The sequence below is a fragment of the Gadus chalcogrammus genome, chromosome 7 (genome assembly GCF_026213295.1).
Source record: "Gadus chalcogrammus isolate NIFS_2021 chromosome 7, NIFS_Gcha_1.0, whole genome shotgun sequence".
NCBI classification, from domain to species: Eukaryota; Metazoa; Chordata; class Actinopteri; order Gadiformes; family Gadidae; genus Gadus; species Gadus chalcogrammus.
The window spans coordinates 12,020,086-12,036,199 of NC_079418.1; the positions used below are offsets into that span (position 1 = coordinate 12,020,086).

General features: G+C 44.7%; 1 protein-coding gene across 1 annotated transcript; it reads right to left on the minus strand.

The window, feature by feature from the left end:
- Nucleotides 1–8,032: 8,032 nt before the first annotated feature.
- Nucleotides 8,033–14,179, minus strand: LOC130385970 (gamma-aminobutyric acid receptor subunit alpha-6-like). Its single transcript, XM_056594756.1, has 8 exons — nt 14,091–14,179; nt 13,835–13,953; nt 13,405–13,472; nt 11,713–11,933; nt 10,749–10,831; nt 9,721–9,864; nt 8,683–8,835; nt 8,033–8,127 (listed from the first exon to the last, which is right to left on the minus strand). Exons 1-8 carry the CDS (start codon nt 14,177–14,179, stop codon nt 8,033–8,035), a joined length of 972 nt encoding a protein of 323 aa, XP_056450731.1.
- Between the last annotated feature and the right edge of the window lie 1,935 nt (nt 14,180–16,114).

The following is a 16,114-nucleotide window of genomic DNA, read 5'->3' on the forward strand; positions in this document are numbered from 1 at the left end:
TTTTTAATGAAATTTTCAGTTATAGAGTGATTTATTATTAACATCATTGAAATCACTTCTGCTCAGCATTGATGAATGCTATTTTACGCTACGAGCTGGTTTGAATGTTACACATTGCAGCTAAATATTACTGTTATCTAGGAACCCACGGACCTCAAAAAAAAAAGATGTATTGGCTTTGTTTTACGACTATGAAATCATCTTCTTCCCGTTAACTTGACGAGGGATCATTCTGCCATCACTTACGGTGAACCACCTAAAGGCCTTTAAAAGAACTACATGATATTGTCTCGACATTCACCAACAAGATTTATTTAAATACACCACATATGCCAGGCACACTGAAGTTATACCGTTTTGATAACCAATATAGTCTATAAGTATCTATAGTATATGAGTCATTGTTATTTGAACCCAATTCAAAACCGTCTCGCAAACTATACCATCATACAATAAGTGAACCGTTGCCATAACATGGATCTAGACAAATGTGGGAATTCAGCATCACAATTCCAACCTACTGGTTATTATTGTGAGGGTATATTATATGGTATATTTATGGAAGCATATCACGTCCCCGTGATTGCATTGCACTTCGCCACGCTCCGTGTGTCGCAAAATTCAAATGACATTTCAATCCACAAAACACTTTGCTAAAGATTTTGCAAAACGTTTTGCGGATTGAAATGTCTTTTGAATTTTGCAACACACGGAGCGTGGCGAACGTTTGGCAATCAGCCAATCGCGTCTGGGCGGGAACTACGTCACTTCCTCGTCAGACCAGCTGATCATCCACGACCTGGTACTTTGCACTTAATTTTCTATGCCTAGCATTGTGCCAGCTGTTGGAATAGGTCGATGGTTGGAAATCGGGAAAAGACTCGTAGCTGTCCAACAGCACAATGAGGATGCACTCTTTTTTCTCTCTTTAGTGCCGGTAATGAAAGGTTCTGAAAGACGGCATACCCATTTAGCTAATTACTAAGGAATAAAAAATATACAAAATCTGTCTGGCACGTTTTATGAAGAAAACGTTTCCAAAAGCATCGGACATATGACCCACTAGGTTGTATCCAATGTTGACAATATGACATGATATGGCTTAGCTAACAACATAAACAAGAGGAACTAGGAAAGGAAATTAAATGCGTGTTTAAGTTCAGAAGCCAAACGTGTGGCTACACAGAACTACAAATGTCGCAAAAATATTTGTTGCACAGCTGAACGCTGTATCACATCATGAGCTGGCTGTTCTCAATACACAACACACATTCCACCAAAACTAGCCTACATCAGGCATTCTGACCAAAACTCATGCACTCCTCCCCACAATTCAAGCAAAGCAAGAATGACCAAAAGTCACTTTGTGGCAACAAGAGACTGACTCCACCGACTATCAATTGCAAGTTAAAACAGCCGACCAATTGAGTGCAAAAAACACAAAAGAACTCGCCACAACACCAGCAAATCTTAAGCAATAATATTGCGTCTTACCTTTATTTATGTAACAGTGATCTGCAAATGCATCCCGTGGTGTAGCCTACCATCCATTTAGTTCAACAAGTTATCGTTCTGATACTGTCCATGGTACTAGCAACCTGCTCTGGTGCTTTTTACCCATGTATTCAGGCTAAAATGACTTGATTGTCTGATGCCTCATTATCCCAGCCGAAGAGTATTGGTATTATTAGTAATGGCTACTTGCCAAATGGAAAAATAACTTCACACAGTGTGTCTTTTTCCAATGTATTTGTTATCATTCGTAGCGTTGATCAGCGGAGAAATAGTTCACAAAATTCGTTGACGTCGCTTAGCAACCGAATACGCTGGGGTTGATAAGTTACCGGACTGCAGAGTGATACAGATGACATGAATCAGAGGCAAAAAAAACACTTTCCTTGACAGGGGTCAAATATGGGGACGTGAGAATTCCACTGCATTGAGAAGAGCCATGTAATAAACAAATGATTGACAGCTGAACGTTAGGAAGGCCCATGCAAATGAATGTAGCAGTCTACAGCATTGAGAAGAGCTGTGTAATAAGTAGAGGATAATGTATAGAACGCCGGTCATTATCGGGAAAATAATTTCGATAATGAAGTGCAACGTTCAATATTATCCCGCTTATTACACGGCTACGTGCCAAAACGAAAAAATGACTTCACATGGTGTATCTTTTTACAATTTATTTGTTACCAGCATTCGTATTGTTGATCAGCAGAGAAATAGTCCGCCAAAGACGTTGACGTCGCTTAGCAACCGAAGACGCTAGGAAAAGTTACCGGACTACTTGAGGAGTGATACCAAAGACGTCATTATAGGCAACAAATCCTTTGTTTTCCTTGACAGTGGTCAATTATACTAAGCAACGCTGAATTATATTTGATAATTCACCGCCGGAAGTTGTGAAGAGCCCATGCAAGTGAACGGAGCGTTCCACGGCCTTGAGAACACCCGTGTATTAATCCATAATAATTCAACAATATTTTTTACAAGTGGTGGGTACAAAATGAATCTTGACGAAATCTGGTGGGGACGCGTCCCCAGCGCCTATGATATGACTGCCTAAGAGCATGAGGCAGCCGGATCAACTTGTGACCCGACTGTCCATGTTATTTCTCGTTTCCAAAATGAAGAGGCCATTACACCATTACACCGTTATTAAAAACCTAAAGTTGTGTTTCCCTCCACTGCCTACAACCCAGCCAAAAATTATGTTATTCGCTCTTTCGCTATCATTCGGTCACCTGATGAGGTGTAGTCTCTTGCTCTGGATCATCTCTAAGCAAAGCAGCGATCTTGAGAATCAAAGTGACGCAAGGCAGTATGACTCGAGACACAACTTTTTTCAGATCAACAAAGCATACCTACAGATCGTCCAAGGGAGATATGCCCCTGACTAGTAATTTCAGTAAAGTGGCCTATACGCGGTTTGCACGCCCTTCTCCCGCATCAGCTCCGTGGACGTCTTTTCCGCCATGTTCCCGTTATTGTACGTCAACCCAGTCAAACCTGGCACAACGCTAGGCATAGAAAATTAAGTGCCAATGCCAAGTACTAGGTCGTGGATGGTCAGCTGGTCTGACGAGGAAGTGACGTAGTTCCCGCCCAGACGCGATTGGCTGATTGCAAAACGTTCGCCACGCTCCGTGTTGTTGCAAAATTCAAATTACATTTCAATCCGCAAACGTTTTGTAAAACGTTTTGCAAAAGTGTTTTGCGGATTGAATGTCATTTGAATTTTGCAACACACGGAGCGTGGCTAAGTGCAATGCAATCCAGGGACGCTATAACTTTTCAATTTGAACAAAGGAACTCAAAAAATTTGACAAAATGTTATTCTATTTTTATTTTTATAACTTTTGCAAATTTTATTGAGGATTTCATTGTCACTTTGCATATTAAAATACACTTTGAATAACGTATTTAAAAATTACATTATTAAATTGCATAATGAATTGTCAATTGCATAATGTAATGACTTATTGAATTGCAAATTGCATTGCTATTTGAATTTCGCTACTATATGCTTCCATATTCACTACTGGGTTATGTTAATGATGCGTTATTGGGTCAACCTGGACACGTAAGACATACGTAAATTTTTTATATACAGCAGATGTCAGTGTTAGTGGACGGCGACGCTATACTTTGTTAAATGATTTGATATTTGGAAACAGCGGTCAGAGGTTTAGTTTGTGTTAATTAATTTTCTAACATGCTTTATGTTTCTACAGTTCATGGTGATATAGAGTTATATATAAATTTGAAGACAGTAACACGTAGTTCCTCTAGAGGCCATTAGGGGGCTTGTGTTACTTGACCCCCCCTGAAGCCTTTACCTACCACCCCTTCTAACGTCAACAGGAAGAAACTTGATTTCATGCTTGAGATATAAAGCCAATAATGTTTCACTCCGTTCGGTTAGGATCTCAGTGGCTAGTTCACCTCCATCTTCATCTCCCAAGGACCAAGTTGGCCATCCTATTTCATTAAAAAGTCATTAAGGATTGAATATGATTGAGTTTGAGTCAATGTACCAAATGATGGATCATTAACACTGCGGTGCCAAAAATACAGCGATGCTCCTACGCCTCAAACAGCCGTGTGTAAACCAATGGGTTTCAACCCCATGTTGCTGATTTTAGAAATGTTAGTTTATAAACGCTCTCATATAAAGAGAAGTCTAACTTCCAGCGGGACCTAGAGCATAGGCCAAAGGCCTACCTCAGAGCCATCCTACAGCAGAAAATGTTGCTCGAAAATGTATGTGAGATTCAATTCATCTTCATAAGATTTGATACAAGCTTAGTGTAAAGCCACACTCACTACAAAAACCAAAACGAACAAAGTGACGCACAATGAACACGGTGTGAAGGGGCTGCAGCTGGCACTGTTGAACACCCCGGCTATGGAGCACCATCCAGAGTAGAGTCAGCGTATTAACAATGGTCCGGTTAATTGCATTGGTCGTTTCTATGAATGAATCGACTGATAGGACATGCAGTCAGGCTGGTACCTGGAACTAGGCGTGAACTTCTCTGACCCGGATTCGTTCAATTCGATTAGATTGGATGCTCACTCCCTAATGGTTCATTAACGCAGTGCCGATCTAATTCACTCTCATCATGCTAAAGGAACCAGAGAGAGAAAAAGGCTCCCTCTCTCATAGTGCGGTTCATAAGGCTAATAATATTAACGCATGGAGTATTTAATGTTCAGAACAACGGCCCGGTGGGAGATGAACAACGTTTCATGCGCAGCTCTTCATCTGTGAAAAGAGATGACTAGGAACGTAGAAGAAAGATGATAGAATTCAAACCCAGAGTGAGCAGGAGGTAGCCGCGCTCCAACTAAGGCTCTGACGTTACACACACATGCACACATAAACGAACGCACACTCGACACAGTCAACAAGTCTGTGAGTGTTGCGGGGGGACGAAGATGAGGAAGAAATGAATGTGTGGGTGGAGGGGCGAGTTGTATAGAAAGGACAGGACAGAAAATTATGCGCTGGAGGCATTTCTGTGCTTTATAGGGAGAAAGCAAGGTACAAATTAGGCCACACTCAATTAGGCCTGTTAGGCCCGAGCTCTGGGGACTTTTAGCTCTTAAGAGCGGCTGTTGACAATGTAGCGCAGCAAACTATGGCTTAATGCACTGTCGTGTAGGAGTGCTCACGCGTTACCCTCCCTGGGCTGGCTTCTCTCCGCTGCTTTCCCCTTTCCTCTCCGCTCCTCCTCTCGCTCTCGCCATACTCGCTCACTTCATACCTTTGTTTATTTCCAACTCCTCCAGACTTGATTTCAATTTCTCTAAACTTTGTTGAATTCATGTTGGCCTGCTTTGTTTCTTCCAATGTTCTTCCCTTTCCCTCCTTTGGCCTAACGTTTTTTCACTCTCTTTCTCTGAATTTGTGAATTACTTTTTTATCTTTCCCTTTAATCTCCTATTCCTCCTTCCCATGTCCTTATTCTCCTCTCGTGTCCTCTCTTCCCCCCTCCCCTCTTCTCCCCTCCATTGTCATACTTTCCTTTCACTCTTCTCTCCTCTCCCTTTGCCTTACTTCCACGTTTTCCGTGCATCTCATAGTGGAATGTACCAGGGCCAATGTCCTCTCTCTCTCTCTCTCTCTCTCTCTCTCTCCTCTCTCTCTCTCTCTCTCTCTCTCTCTCTCTCTCTCTCTCTCTCTCTCTTCTGTCTCCCTCAATATCCCACATTGTCTGTTGGGTTCTCGTCAGCGAGCCATTACAATACATTAAGCCCCTCCCTAAGCACCACTCCGTCCTAAGAGTGGAGCAGTCATGGTCGATAAAGAAACCGAGTCAAAGTGGACGACTGGAGGTCAGGTCATCTACTGTCTACATTTATTTAGTGAGGAGGGGAGACCGGGGTGGTCCTTCTTTGGCAGTGAGGTTGCATTACCCAACCCGCCGAAGGATTTGCCAGTTTGATTCCCGCCCCCCCCCAACTCACGTGCACCTTAACAAACGGTCTCAGTAGTCAATTCTCAGGACCCTTGTGGATGATAGTGGGTCCCCATCAGGTCGATCTAATCGGTTGGTACTTAAGATTTTGGTGTGGGTACGGTGACCGCACCCCCTTTGCTGCGTCGAACCCGCAGGTCTCAACTTAAACCATACTCTCAGCTTTTAGCTCGCGTCGATGTCGTCGACGATGGCGAGCGGCGGAGGGAACAGCAGGACGACGGAGGTTAATGAGTTTGCGCAGATGTTTCTTCCGCATGACGCCTCCCAGCCAACAACGCTAATGATGGGGTCTGCTCGTGCTCGCCGTGCGAGGAGGGCGCCTGCGCTTACTGCCGCTGCCGTAGAGGAGGGGGGGCGGGGGGGGGTGGGGGGGGTGGGGGGGGGGGTGGGGGGGGGGGGGGGGGGGGGGGGGTCGGGGGCTGCCAGCGTTCCGAGGGCAAGCGCCACGAAACAACGGCCACGGTCTACAGAGGCCGGTCCAAGTTCCGCGGCAGCTCGTTAATGTTTAACACGGCCAGATTAAAAAGTGGAGAAAAGAGGGAGCATCCCCTGCCAGGACGGAGGATTCTTCTCTGTCTGAGCGTGTCTCGAATGCCTTCGAAGATTTCAATCTCGTTCAATTGGGCCCCGCTCCATTCATTCTCCTTCGCTCTTTTCGTTCTCTGTCGCTCCGATCAATCTCCAGTCTCAATCTACTTCTCTCCTCACTCGCTGCCTCTCGTCCTCGCTCCTGACTTTAATTGTCTCCACATTGTTCTTCGTCATTCTCTTCCCCTCGCTTCTCTCTCCTTTCATTTGTTTGCCAATTGCACTCTCTTTCTCTCTCTCTCTCTCTCTCTCTCTCTCTCTCTCTCTCTCTCTCTCTCTCCTCTCTCTCTCTCTCTCTCTCTCTCTCGCTCTCTCTCTCTCTCTCTCTCTCTCTCGCTCGCTCTCTCAGTCTTGCTCGCCTCACTTTCACTCCCTCCCCAGGCTGGAGCTTGGTGCTAAGTGTAGCGTGGTGTAATGGTAGCAAGCAGAACATGCGAGTGGTTAGAAATGGGCCAAGTCAACATCCTCTCCTCATCCTCTCTGCCAATTGGCATGACTTTTATTTTGAAAAAAAGGAAAAAAATGCTCAGAAGGGGGACATTTATTGTGGAATAATTCCTCCTCCTCCACCATGGCGGAGGTGGAGGTGAGCTGTAAGGAAGTGAGGGGAATGAAGCAGATGCTGATTTTCGAGTGTATAAGGACATAAGTGGAGCAAAGGGATTTTGTCTTTGACAAATCTTTGATAATAAGTTGAATCATAAATTCCATTTCCGGTAGTTCTCTGGCCTCTCACTCTGGCTTTGCACTGTGGGTGATGGATAGTTGGGACAGAACTATGGGTTGTTATTTTGGTTTACAAACTCATGGCCCTTAAAAAGGGCTCGCTCTGAGTCATAAGTAAGAAGAGTCAGATGACACGGGAGGGGATAGTGTGAGATATGTTGTGAGATCATGTGAGATTAAACTATATTATAGAAATTAAATCGCCATCATAAGAAATGAGATGGATGCAATGAGGTAAGGGGAATGGGAGGAGGGTGTATGAGATTCCACCTGATGAAATGTCAAGAGATAAGGTGAGATGTGAATTTAATTGGCAAATATTATGAACACACTCTTCAACATAATCTTAACCTACTGGGGTCTAACCACTTAAATCATTTACAATGAGATGTATTTGCTACATTTTCTGTTTTCTGAGTAGTTACAGCAGTTAAGGCTGCAGACTGTGAAGCCACTTAGCAGTCGAAAGAAGTTAAAAACATGATATATTTTTTCATTCCCGATCTGTTTGCTATATGATATGCAAGCTCTATTTCACCGCTCTGCTAACCACCATCGCTACCGCACTAGCTGGACTATTGCCAGAACCTATTGCCTCGTTTCCACTGAGCGAAGCGGCTCGGTTCGGTACGGCTCCGTACCGTATATTGGCGTTTCCACTGCCAAAAGTGTGGGTCCCAAAATAAGCACGCTGAGCCGCTTTGAGCCGCTCTGAGCCACCCCTATTTTCAGGACTCCTCCACTGGGGTAACAAGCGGTCTGAAAGGGTGGCCGAAGAGGGGAGCCACACAGGCTGTCCGTTGATTGAGCGACAGAATCGTCACTTCCGGGAGACAAGGGGATAAAAACAAACAAACACTACATCCGCAAGGTAATTCTGGATTTTGAACGCAAACGTTTTGTTTATTGAATAAAATGTGGGAAATGTCAGGCAAAAGTTTGACTTGGACGGACCGAACCATTGTTGCTTTTTGTTTAATGTGTCGTGTTTTTTTTTTTCAATGAATTTATTAACAGGCTACAGGCTTACTTAGCTGTCGTGACTTGCTAACTTATCGCCATTCTTAAACCCTGCCTTACCATAAGGATATTGTCGGCGGTGGAAACATAGCCAGGCTCTGCTCGGTGGAAACGAGGCATATGACCCGTAATGAAAAAAAGTAACCATGTGTGTGTGTTCCCTTTCTGACACGACTTCCTTGTGTGTCCATGCACCGCTGCGTGGTTCATTTAAAGTGCTCTTTTAGACAACCGCAGTCAACACAACAACACTCGTCTGTCATCAGCCAAAAATGACAAAACGCCTACCAGCTCAGCACAGTACATCATCCTGATTCTATTAAAAACCACTCTCTCAACCGAGTGGGAATGGCCTCACCGAACACGGTCCTGGCAGGGACGGACTCCTTGTTGATCCAGAAGGACACCTGGGCCAGGATGACGGTCATGATGCAGGGGATGTAGGTCTGGATCAGGAAGAAGCCCATCTTCCTCTGCAGGTGGAAGTGGACGGTCATGATGACGTATTCACCTGCAGGAGGACACAGCCACAAGAACCTCTTACTATTTTAAGGAGATTACCATTTTGATGGTGAAAACATGTGTTTGTATGAAATGGAAATTATCCTCTGTGCTGTTTGTATGAAACATGTGTTTGTATGAAATGGAAATTATCCTCTGTGCTGTAATAATCTGCAAGCTGACTCTTGAGATTCATAGTAAAGTAAACTGGACAAAAGGAATATGACATTTCATTTACATGAAGACAACTAGGTTGATTAATTTAAAAAATAATTATATTCCTGTAGGCATAGGCCCAATCCAATTTCTACCCCTTACCCCTTCCCCTTACCCCTCCCCCCTTCACCTTACCCCTTCATAACAAGGGGGAGGGGTGAGGGGAAGGGGTAAGGGCTAGAAATGGGATTGGGCCTTACAATGTGTTCATTACTGCAGTAAATAAAGAGAGAGACTCTCTACAGAAAATTATGACCATCTATACATATTACTACTCGCTTGCACAGCCATCCTCCCACACACGCTCACAAAACACACACACACACACACACACACACACACACACACACACACACCACACACACACACACACACACACACACACACAAAACATACATTAGGGTCTGCATTAACCTTAAATGTCTTTGGCGGCAAATATAATGCAGCGCATGGAGATGAAACCCATGGCAACAGAGAACACACACAAACACACACAAATGCAAACACACACTCACAGCGCAGTCACAAACTCAAAAACACACACAACACTCTCACAGTCACACACCACCACACAAACGCACCTGTGTTGTTTCTTACCACCAACGCACACGCTATGTATACACACACGCACACGCACACTCACACTCAGACACACGTGTACAAGCACACTACCACCTACCCGTGTTGGACTTGAGCCTCTCGCTGGAAACGGTCTGCCCGATGAGGTCGTACTGCAGGAGGCTGGAGGACTCCTGGGGGACCTCCACGGAGGACAGCGGGCCCTTCTTCCAGGTGTAGACGATCTCACTCATGGGGTAGGCGTCTGGAGAGCAAGGAGAGGGGGGGCAGGGGGGTGGGGCAGGAATTAACACTTACCACAGTCAGACGTGCTTTTGGTGATTGCTTTTTGATTGACTCGCACTTTACATTGTATGTTTTAGCGGTGATGACGTTGTACGCTATTTCAGCAGGATGGGGAGGAAGCGGGAAACTAGGCAGATAACTTGATATTAAATGCATTGGAGGGTGATGGGATGGGGTCATGAAGTAGCCCAGATCGCCTTCTCAGGGGTTTTTCACCATTATCATGAGAATGATGAAAACGGCTTGCCTGGATTTTTTAGTCTGGTCAAGATTCAAGAAGTAGTATCAAGATGGCGGGCTTGATCGTCCTTGATTAAACTTAAGTTCACAGGACGAGAGTGGGTCTCTAGTTTGATGGTTTACATCTGGTCTACCCAAACACAATAACCCTTCTCCCAAAAATTCAGGAGCTGTGTACGTCAGTTGAGGATGCAGTTTTCTGACCCAGCAACAATGGGACACGGATGAGAATTCTTCATTGAGTCCCCTGCATCAGGCTTTAACCTGTAGAGGTTACTGCAGAAACAGGACGTTCAAGGGTGGACGCAGGGTGACAGCCAGCTCGTCAGGAGCAGTCAGTGTGAGGCGTCCTGCTCAGACCTCAACACTAAGCTAGGAGGAGCCGGGGATCGAACTAGCAACCTTCCCGTTACTAGTCAACCCGCTCTTCCTTCTCAGCTACTGCCGTCCCAGGCCTTCGGTCGTGAGAGGAGACTGGGTGGAGGGTATTTTGTGAGGTCCTTCGACGACATCGAGTCCATCTCCGTGAGTCAATAACTCAGATGGACTGCAGAAGCTGCAGCTGTCCGTCAGTCTAACACTTCTCAACACACACACACTCACAGCTGCCAAACTTCAGCGGGCAGGCGTGGCCGTCCATCGGGAAGTTCATCAGACGCATCGGACACTCCGCGTTGATGGTCAGTCTATGGAAGGAGAAATATACATATAGATGTAATCGTTTTTGATTTATGTTCAATACATAGACTGTTATTTATTTGAAGGGTTATAGCCTTAGTGATTGCACTGTGCAAAACATCTTCCTAAAGCTGGACGGATCAACTTGTTTTATATTTGAGGATGGATGTTTCTGTGTGTGTATCCTTGTATATATATATATATATATATATCTTTTTTATTATTATCATTATTTATTTATCGCAGATAATAGGTATTTTGTTTCTTTGAGGAATAATGTTTTCACAATAAGATAATGTGAAGCCATAACTTTTGACCATCAAATATAATAAAAACATTTTTTGACGCTCTGATGCTCATGCTTTTCTTCCTTTATTTTTTGGTTGTTGCGATTATTCATTTTGATTTGAATCCCAGTCTCTGTTTTGTGTTTTGTTCTATTTCTCTTCGTTATATTCCTCGCGGAAAGCGCTGGAACTTTCATCTTATTCTCTCTTTCTCCCCTCTTTCATTTTTTTTGGTTCTATTTTGGTGTTGGCTGGGAGACAGGCTCATCGTCCAACCAAATACACACACAAACACACACAGACACAAACGCACACACAAACACAGATACACACACACACAGACACACACACGCACACAAATTCTCCCACACACATGCACAAACATGCACACACACACACACACACACACAAACACACACACAGACACAAACGCACACACAAACACACACACACACGGACACACACACGCACACAAATTCTCACACACACACGTACAAACATGCAAACACACACACACACACACACACACACACACACACACACACACACACACACACTGTGCGCACACGCTCACACAAGCACACACCCAGACACACACTCACCTCATGGTGTAGAGGATTGTTCCGTTTTGCATGATGCGGAACAGCTTGTTGGGGGTGGTCATGTTGTGAGAGATGGACCTCTTGCCGTTCCGGAAGAAGGTGTCCGGGGTCCAGATCTTGCTGACCATCAGGTTGTTCAGCCGCAGGATCTCGATGGGGCCCTCGAATTTCAGCCGCTCGTCGATCCAGGTCTGGCGGAAGAACACGTCCATGGTGTACTCCTGGAAAGATGAGAGTTAACCTACGTGCTAATACCACCACCAGTAATATAGCTACTACTGCTACTGCTACTACTACTCCTTCTACTACTGTTACATCTCCAACTACCGCTACTACCACTGCTTTTACTGCTACTACTGCTACTACTACTACTAGTACAACTGCTACTACTTATACTATTACTACTACTAGTAGTAGTACTACTACTGCTACTACTACTACTACTTATACTGCTACTACTACTACTACTACTTCAGCTATTGCTACTACTACTACTGCTACTATTGCTACTACTTCTACTACTACTACTACTACTATTGCTACCAGTACTGCTACTACTACCTCGACTACTACTAAAACGACTTTTAGTATTACTATTCTACTACTGCATATTTGAACGCTAACTGAGCATTTGACCTGACTGTATATGTTAAGCCAGCCCCGTTTCTCCAAACGAGGACACGATAACCACCAGTCCACTGGTTCTTCAACTTGTTCAAATGCTATAAGCAACAATCATATCACTGGTTACACAAACACAACTAGTTAAGCACCTGGCCCGATGTTGTAACACATACACCTGTCTAAATGAGCCCTTTATTTAACCATTTGCTCCAAATCTATGTCCCTCCCCCCTTCTATGTTTAATGTGGGAACACGCGATTCCGAGCATATGGCAGAAAGTGATTAAAGCATTAATCTGGTACCGTCTGTAAACATACAGCATTAGCATGGGGCAGTGATGGTTCACTAGAGAGATGCTTTTAGATAGAGTGGATGGCTTTGCCTGATCTTAAGGCCCAGACATCCGCCTGTAAGACTGCCACTGTATATCAAACTGCAGACCGAGATGGCTTTAAATTGTGTACAAACACAGTGTAGTGTATGTGTGTTTGTGTGTGTGTGTGTGTGTGTGTGTGTGGTGTGTGTGTGTGTGTGTGTGTGTGTGTGTGTTCGTGTGTGTGTGTGTGTGTGGGTGTGTGTGTGTGTGTGTGTGTGTGTGTGTGTGTGTGTGTGTGTGTGTGAAATCGAATGCCCAGGCCTATCCCATGACAGGGATGGACCTCCTATAATATTCAGGCATCTCTCTCTCTCTCTCTCTCTCTCTCTCTCTCTCTCTCTCTCTCTCTCTCTCTCTCTCTCTCTCTCTCTCTCTCTCTCTCTCTCTCTATGACTCTCTATCTCCCTCCCTATCTCTTTGACAGGAGGATTGTCAACCAGATTAAAAATCCTAAGCCTTACTAATGACATCGTGCCCAAATGCTTGGATAATGAAGCTAGGGCTATCCATGACTGGGGGCTACTGGGACTTTACCATACACACACTCTCTCCCTATAACTGAACAACAAAAGGACTGGGATTCCCTTACATGGGGATCCCAGGGCAGGCACTTTTACCACTCATCGTTGTGCTTCGCTTTGTTGTGCTTTGTTGTTGTTGTGTTGAGGGGCAAAGGTCCCCTCTATACGTACCATCTCCACGTCTGAAACCGGCCCAAAGCTGGTGACAAAGATGTCCGTCTTGACCTCCGTGACTGGACCTATAGTGCCAGAAGAATTACAGGTTTTTGTGATGTGGATTAAAGAGTGACGGCCCAAGATGAGGGATTAGAGACATCTGAGGGGGAATGCATGCTTTTACTATCTATCTGTGTGTTTAACAGCATCCACAAAGGGTAGGCCATGAAGTTTAAAAAGGAAATGAAACATCCTTCTAAACAATGAGGAAGATTCATGGTGAAGATCATTGCAGTTTATCTACACCATCACTGATCCAGAGAAACGTTTCACATTGATCTGTTTGACAAGCATACAGAAGTAAGGGGAATAAGTTCCCCATCAGAAAGAAAATATTTGAGCAGGTTTCAGACAAGATATGATTATGAAATGAACATGGCCGTACCTCCAAATCCAGGTCGCAACCTATTGTCATAGCCATCCAGTAATCTATCCAAAATACGCGTGATGTTGTCCAGGTAGATGCTGCTGTCACCCTGCTGATTCCCCCACACAGTAGACACGCTGTTGCCAAAAGAAGAGATCACAACATAAACAACCGCTACAAACACAATCCCGGCGTAATGTTCAAATCCGTACGGATGATTCCTATGCGTAAAAAGTGGTGTAAAACAACGCAGCGTGAGTTGGGGTTTACTTACCAGGACAAGATGAAGCAAGCGAAGAACGGAGCCATGCCTCGTAGACACCCCACAACCAAAAAACCCTGGTCAACTTTTAAGATCAACATAGTGCATCCCTGGCGGACATGACTGAACGCGGATGAGTCCTGGGTCTCCGAGCGCACTGTAGAGCAGGTCCAGGACCGGTCCGCTCGCCTCCCGTTGGGGCTGCGCTCCTTAGAATAAATCGTCGCTCCTTAGATTAAAAAAAAAAACGTCAGGAGTTTTTTAGGAGACTAAACTGCAGAGACGAGTGATGATTTAAAAAAAAAGGTTGGTTTAAAAAAAGATACAATCCACCTGCCGGAATGGACTAGTTTTCTGCTGAGTGTTCGCAAAAGAGTGGGCACAAAACCCTAACTGTTGGCTAAAGATTCCCGACTGGATTAAATATTGGTGCGATCACTCTAGATATGTTTTCAGATTGTGTTTAGGCAAGTGGGATGAAGAAGGAACCAAAAAGTGCGTATTTGGTGAGAGTAATGCGGTGGACGGACACTGAGAGAGAGAGAGAGAGAGAGAGAGAGTGAGTAAGAGTGAGAGAGAGAGAAGAGAGTGAGAGAGAGAGAGAGAGAGAGAGGAGAGAGAGAGAGAGAGCGAGAGAGAGAGAGAGAGAGAGAGAGAGAGAGAGAGAGAGAGAGAGAGAGAGAGAGAGGGGGGGGGGGGGTGAGGGAGAGATGTGCTCTTATAGTTTCAACGCCCAGTTTACCCAGCTAAGCTGATGAATCACATAATATTTTTTTTGCCAGTGTCCGTATAGTTGATTTTATATGTGTATAGGCATGTGTGTTTTGTTTACACCTTATCTTTGTGTGTTTGTGTGTGTGTGTGTGTGTGTGTGTGTGTGTGTGTGTGTGTGTGTGTGTGTATGCTGCAGTGTGTATGTGGAGGTGTGTGTGTGTGTATTTTTGTGTTCCTGCACGTGTGCATATGGCTGTGCCGTGTGTGTGAGGGAGCGTGCATGTGTTTGTGTGTTCATCCACGTGCTTACTTGAGTGTGTGTGTGTGTGTGTGTGTGTGTGTGTGTGTGTGTGTGTGTGTGTGTTGTGTGGGTGTGTGTGTGTGTGTGTGTGTGTGTGGTGTGTGTGTGTGTGTGTGTGTGTGTGTGCGTGCGTGAGAGAGACCCCATGCTTCACCTAATGGTTACATAGAACAGAGCAGCAGGGGCAGCAGCGCAGGGATAGTGATTCCATGTAATGGTCGGTGGAGTAGGAGCTGGATGCATACTTCCTCCTCTTCTTCCTACCCGACAGAAAACTAAACGGAACGACTTAAGAACAAAAGAGAGATGACACACTGTCAAAGTCCACCACTCTGACGACTCCCAAACGGCTGTGTCTTCGTGCTTCGCTCGGGTGACTGAAGAAAACTGCATCATCTTCATTTTATTATTGGTCTGGTTTTCTTTTTCATTGGTTTTCTGTTTGCTCACCCTCTCTTGCCATCATGGCTAAGTGAAGACTCCACAGTGGTGGGATGCGTCCTTAGCCCCGGCAGTGATCGGAGTGGATACGACACGTGGATGAAAAGGGAGAAAACTTTTTATTTTGTTATGTACCCTTAACGATTGGCTTCGTTAACGCTGATTAAATACCTTTGAAGGTTAATGTTATCAAAGGGCAAGAGGTCACACAAGTGAATCATAACCTCTGACTGGAATTGTTTTTATTATGTACACATATTCATTATATAATCAAGAGAGACGTTCAGATAATTTTTCATCCAGGTCAAACCCTGACCCTGAAACGATGTTTTCAGGAACCTTATCATCAATGGATTCTATTGGGACCACAGACAATTTCGGTCTGTAATTTTTACCAAATTTACAGACCAGAGTACAAAATTAAACAATCACTAAAACTATTATCACTCAATCCTGAAACCCCGGTGCCAATTTTGTGCCAAGATAGGAAACCGACAGACACACACACACACACACACACACACACACACTACACACGCACACTATACGCACACACACACACACACCATACACACACACA

What these genes read in the sequence shown, in the direction of transcription:
- LOC130385970 (XM_056594756.1), bottom strand. Translation starts at nt 14,179, where the DNA reads ATGTTGATCTTAAAAGTTGACCAGGGTTTTTTGGTTGTGGGGTGTCTA. An exon ending in GAGGCTCAAGTCCAACACGG is followed by an intron (nt 8,836 to 9,720) that starts GTAGGTGGTAGT and finishes GTCCTCCTGCAG; the next exon opens with GTGAATACGTCATCATGACC. An exon ending in CCCTGCCAGGACCGTGTTCG is followed by an intron (nt 8,128 to 8,682) that starts GTGAGGCCATTC and finishes GTCTCCCGGAAG; the next exon opens with TGACGATTCTGTCGCTCAAT.